The following is a 6,221-nucleotide window of genomic DNA, read 5'->3' on the forward strand; positions in this document are numbered from 1 at the left end:
ACAAGAATATTGAGAGTAGAGAATAAGAGTCAATGCTAATTTTCCCAATGTTAAAATACATATTGTAAAGGGAAGAGGAAAGGGGAAGTACTGGGGAACAAAACTGACCAAATTTTATTTTTCTGTTATGTGCGTGCACAGGAATATGTAATAGTGAATCCCACTAATATGTATAATTATAATGCACCAATAAATAAGAAATTTTTAAGTGTACGTATGTGTATGTGTGTGTGTGTGTGTGTATACACATATATGTATATGTATACTGTGAAGCGACCCTAAGTGGGGTTTTTATATGAGATTAAACAGACTATGAGAAAGCCAGATGCAGTGGAGTACACCTGTAATCCCAGCTGCTTGGTAGCCTGAGGCAAGGGGATGTAAATTTCTAGACGAACCTGGGCAACTTAGCTAGACCTTGTCTCAAAATCAAAAGTACTAGGAATGTAGCTCCATGTAGAGCTCCCCTGGGTTCATCCCCAGTACCACCACAAATAGCAGTTCCTGTTTGAGGGCAGCAGAGAGGCTAATAAGTAAGGTAAAACTTTAAAATTCTTTAAAATGTGTTAGGTACCAGCTGATTAGTGGAAGATGTATATAGTAGTTTAATCTACAATGCAAATTCAGCATCATGAGGTTACATTTCAATGTGTGTCATTAACATTATAGTCCTGTAATATGTTTTAATAATTCTCAGCTTCAATGATTTCCTCTAATTATACCTCAGGGGGAAAATTTTTTTAATTTTCATATATTAAAAAAATATAGGAAATATTTTTGTGTGTGATGTTTTACTCACCTATTTTTTTAATCCTGTTATGTTTGATTAGTTAATTTTAAATGGCATCTTCTCTTTTGCAGAGTGAAATGGTAAAGGAGCTAGATGGTCATGTACTCAAATGTGTGAAAGATCAGAATGGAAACCACGTTGTACAAAAATGTATTGAATGTGTTCAGCCACAGTCACTGCAGTTCATCATTGATGCTTTCAAAGGACAAGTAAGATTGATTTTTTGGCTTCGGATTTGTTAGTGGGGCATTATTTTAGACTTTGGATATTAACATTTTTCTTGAGTCTCAAGATAATACCAGCATGTGCATACAAAAATAAGAAACAAGACAGTAAATGTGCATTAATTTCTACCTCTTTTATAGTCATTGGATAGTGTTTCTCCCCCACCCCCAAGTTGAAAAACTTAGTAGTTTGGTCATGTTTTAAGAAGTAAAGATAATCACTATTAAAATAGTAAACCACATGTTTTCCAAATTTCTGAGGCCGAGGGGCTAAGGAGAGAAGTCTTAATGGTATCACAAAAAAAGATACAATACTCTTATAACACTCACTCTAGATTTAAAAAGTAATAAGTTGTTAAAGCATGCATAAAAGTGTAACAGTGACGGGCTGGGGAGATAGCTCAATCCATAGAGTGCTTGCAAGAAGGCCCTGGGTTCGATCCCCAGCCCTGCAAAAAGAAAAAAAAAAAAAAAAGAGTGTAACAGTGAATAAAAATCACAACTGACAAATACATTGGCTGACATTCCAAACATGTATAACCAATAAAACATGGCCTAAGTTTTTTTTTTTTTAATTGGTATTCATTTCAGTGAAATGTCAGTTTTTTATTTCATTTAATAAAGAACAAAACCACTTGTATGTTTATTACTTTCATCTGAAACATTCCACATTTTAATCTGATCCTTGCAGACTTTTCATTGAGAGTTTGAAGCTATTTTGGTTGCATTTCACTTTTAGAGAACTTCATGTGAAATTGGCAGTTCAAATACAGGTGCAGTTTTTTAATGTCATGCTGTTGTTTAGGTAATAAATATTAAGTAATTGGCTTTAGATTTTGTAATTTTTTCCTGAGTTCCTGATAGATTTTATATTCTAGTAGTCAACATATTTTCAGTGCAATGTGAAAATACTCCTCTTCTCTTTGACCAGTGTTAATTTCTTGATATCTGATGCTTTTCACTTGAATCCTGTAGCTGTCGTATATCTCTGGTATAAGCAATATTTGATTTTTGAAGTGGGTAGACCATCTCTTCATATTTTCAAGATGTAATTTTTACATTTCTGCATTTTAAAAAGTTAGGCCATAGTTCTAGACACACTTGTAATTCATGTACCTGCACATGTGACCTTTGTGAACAGAAATTTGCATGTATAATCTGTGTTTACTTGTAACTCTTTGGTTATTTACTGCTTATATCTGTGAATTAAGTTAAAATATCTTTAAGTTCAGTACTCTCTCCCACAACCTTCCAGTCTTTGCTACCATGGTAGGCATTATATTAAACTGAATCTATCATCCTCTTTTAAACTAACTCCTTGTTTCATCTGAAACATCTTTACCTTATTGAACTATTAAAAGTATCAGAAGTATAAATTTTAATTATTTTGTTTTAAGGTATTTGTGCTCTCCACCCATCCTTACGGCTGCAGAGTGATTCAGCGTATTCTAGAGCATTGTACTGCAGAACAGACCTTACCCATCTTGGAAGAACTTCACCAACATACAGAGCAGTTAGTACAGGTATAAATTCCCTAATAATTTGAAATGTGTGTATGTTCTTGAAAAATTTTTTTAAGAAATGTAGTTTATTATTATAGAATCAGTAAAATGAGTTTATTGTATTCTCTTGATAATACTGGATTTGGGGGCAAATGATTAACATCTTTTTAAGGAAGCTTTATTCTAAAGGAACAACTGTTAGAAAAATACTTTTTTAATATCTCTCTGTAGGATCAGTATGGCAATTATGTTATTCAGCATGTACTGGAACATGGTCGACCTGAAGACAAGAGCAAAATTGTTTCTGAAATCAGAGGAAAGGTGTTAGCTCTGAGTCAACACAAATTTGCCAGGTATTGCAATGTTTTCTAATTCCAGGGATCAGTTTTTTCATCAGGAATGCATAAAGTATATATCATTGAAGGATAATCTTTTTTGGTGACTTTTAAAAGAATATAAAGGCAGGCTGGCACTTTCCTATAATCAAAGTTACTCAGGAGGCTGAAACAGGAGAGTTGATTGAGCTCATAAGCTTGATACTAGCCTTGGCAACATAGCAAGATTCAGTCTCAAAAGAAAAAGTGCATACAGGACTACAAGAACATTGCCCGCCCCCCCTTCATTTTAATACACATAACTAACTGGTTTAACCCACATTTGTTCTACTTTTGAATCTGTATTTAGACCAGTAAGGAAATGCAAATGTATTCAGTACATGTTCCTGAAAGTCAGACTTTATTAACAATGTGGTTTCCTTTTTTGGATTATAATTTTAACACCCATAATTAAACTTGCAGATATCAAAGGGTAGGTTGGTCCTATGTTTCTTTCAGTGCCCAGGATCAAACCCAGGGCCTCATGCATGCCAGACAAGTGCTCTACTCTGAGCTACATTCCAGCCCTTTTTAATTATTTTTTGTATTTTATTTTATTTTGGGACAGGGTCTTGCTGAGTTGTCCAGGCTGGCTTCGAGTTTGCAGTCCTCTTGCTTCAGCCTCCCAAGTAGCTGGAATCATAGGTGTGCACCACATGGCTCAGCCCAAATTCCTATTTTTAATCTAATTGTAAAACAAAAGAATCCCATCTTACTGTCTCTTCTGTTTTCTAATATGTTGTAGCAAATTCTTTGAAAAGTCATGGACATCTTGCTATAAAGAAAAAAATAACAAAGTTTTTGTTTTTTTAGCAATGTGGTAGAAAAGTGTGTTACTCATGCCTCCCGTGCTGAGAGAGCTTTACTGATTGATGAAGTTTGCTGCCAGAATGATGGTCCTCACAGTGCCTTATACACCATGATGAAGGATCAGTATGCCAATTATGTGGTTCAGAAGATGATTGATATGGCTGAACCTGCTCAGAGAAAGATAATCATGCACAAGGTAATACATAGTTTGTGTGACTTCAGCTACACGTTTAACTTGCCTAGGTATAATTTCTTTGTACGTGCTATAACTGGAAAGAAAAAACCCATGGATAACCTTCCGATAGTCTTCTTTTTATTAATTTCTTAAGGTAACCTGTTCAGTAAAATAAATATTCATTTCTCATCTGTTTACCTATGTTTAGCTTTTTTCTTTTCATCCTCTTATTTAGCTCATAGAACATGAACTGAACATTAATTTTTAAAATGTAATTAGATTTTCCCACTAACCAAAGACTTGGGTTAATTTGCTTTTTTCCTCCCATGTAGTAGTACCTCCTAATACTTTTTGAGTTTGTTTTCCTCCTAGAATCTAATGACTGTTTAAGAAATCATTACTTGCCTTAGGAAAACTTATTTAAAAAAAAAAAATACACTGGAAGAAATAATATTTTAATGCTCTGGAACTTTTTCTAATTTTCTTTAAGAAACATGAAGCAAATTATATAACCTCTTTGGATTTCATCATATAGAAGGCAAATGATCTCTTAACCCATTTTGTTCCATTATCCCAGATGTAGAGCACTTATAAAAACTTTAATTGAGCAACAATATACTGCTATGGTAACTTTGAAATAATTATTATATTCATGGAATTGAAAACTTGGGACTTAGAGGCTTCAGATCCCTTCCTGCCATGAAAGTGTTTTGGGGTCAGTTAGTAGCTAATATATAATAATTAGTAACTTAATAATAGTGCCAGTTTTTGAAAACTATCCTTCAACTTGTACTAAGTTCTTTTTTTTTTTGGTTTTTTTTTTTGGTTGCTGGGGATCAAACCCAGGGCCTTGTGCTTACAAGGCAAGCACTCTACGACTGAGCTATCTCCCCGGCCCCAGTTCTTATTTTTAACTTCAGTGTTTCTGCTTAAAATCATGCATACAAAAGTGTCGATCTTATTTTTAACAGCTACATAGTTTATTGAGCCAACATCATATTTAAGAAACTTGGATTATTATAAGTATATAAAAACCTTGCATAATTAAATGTGTGGGTAGTGTAGATTTCTGGATGTGGAGTGACTGGGTCAAAGCATGTAAACATTTTATATTTTAATAGATACTGCCAAGTTTATGGTTCTGCCTATCCATTATGTGAGAAGAGTGCCTGTTTTACCATACCTTCATCAATCTAGCAATTAACATTTATTTTTAGCCTTGCCAGTCTGGAAGGAAAGATAAAGATAGGGTTTTTAAAGAACGTTAAAACTCCTAGCAAAACTTTCCTACTGTGTATTGTGTATTACTCTATTTGCATGTGACATATTTAAAAGTAGTGGTTTGTTTATTCATTTTACAAATTTCAGAGCAGAAATTTGTGGAAAATTGAATGGACGAGAACTGCTTTGAATTTAAATTGTTAAAATGTGATTATTCCTGTGAACTACCCAAATTTGAGGGTGCTTTTTTAAGAACCAGGAACCTAAAATAACTCAGATTTCTTAAGCAGATTTTTTGTTTTTCAGATTCGACCTCACATTACTACTTTGCGCAAATACACATATGGAAAGCATATACTGGCCAAGTTGGAAAAATATTATTTGAAAAATAGCCCAGATCTAGGGCCTATTGGAGGACCACCAAATGGAATGCTGTAAAGGAAAAAAGAAGGAAGATGATTTAACCATGTGAGAAGAATATTTCTTTTGTGAATTATCAAAACACAACTCAACTATGAATCTTCAATTTTTTTTAATGCAAAAGTATTTATTGACTTTATTCATCCATTTGTAAATTTTTTAAGGTTCTTGTGTATATTTGGGGGGTGGGGGTGGTGAATTATAAATTATATTCAGCCCTGAATGGAGACCTATCAGATTGGATTGCTGGCAAAGCACAGAATGCCTGTATATGATGTAACTGTATCAAAAAAAAAAAAAAGTTGTCACATATTTTGTAAATTTTTATCTTGTAAAGTCACAAAAATAGTTTTTAAAGGAAAAAGTACAGTATTCTTTTAAAAAACTGGCTTGCAGTCTGGTAGGTCTACAACCCCATAGCACAACAGGTTTATAGAGATGTATATAGAATTATAGTCCTTATTTTTTTTTCCTTTGCGTGAAGCCTTTTATAACAGATTAACAATCAACTGCATAAATATTATTAATATTTTAAAAAGAGAAAGTTAAGTTGTATTTTGATAATTCACAAACTATCATGCAAATAAAAACTCAGCAAGTAAGACAAGAATAAAATGATTTGAGATAAAAGGAACTTAACGTTATTTACGGTTGATGTGGTTTTTAATACAGATACTGCCCTATAATGTCTCTGGCAATGTACAG

At 33.3% G+C, this 6,221-nt stretch overlaps 1 protein-coding gene across 6 annotated transcripts in view; it reads left to right on the forward strand.

The window, feature by feature from the left end:
* Nucleotides 1-5,890, forward strand: part of Pum2 (pumilio RNA binding family member 2) — an 84,624-nt gene extending 78,734 nt beyond the window's left edge. For all 6 annotated transcript variants that reach the window (XM_047522235.1, XM_047522236.1, XM_047522240.1 and 3 more), the window contains 5 exons: nucleotides 862-999; nucleotides 2,412-2,537; nucleotides 2,748-2,869; nucleotides 3,704-3,896; nucleotides 5,403-5,890. In XM_047522235.1, the coding sequence (XP_047378191.1) occupies nucleotides 862-999; nucleotides 2,412-2,537; nucleotides 2,748-2,869; nucleotides 3,704-3,896; nucleotides 5,403-5,534 (711 nt within the window). In that variant the 3' untranslated portion in view covers nucleotides 5,535-5,890. The remainder of the gene's footprint in view (nucleotides 1-861; nucleotides 1,000-2,411; nucleotides 2,538-2,747; nucleotides 2,870-3,703; nucleotides 3,897-5,402) is intronic.
* Nucleotides 5,891-6,221: the final 331 nt, after the last annotated feature.

The sequence above is a fragment of the Sciurus carolinensis genome, chromosome 13 (genome assembly GCF_902686445.1).
Source record: "Sciurus carolinensis chromosome 13, mSciCar1.2, whole genome shotgun sequence".
Classification (NCBI taxonomy): domain Eukaryota; kingdom Metazoa; phylum Chordata; class Mammalia; order Rodentia; family Sciuridae; genus Sciurus; species Sciurus carolinensis.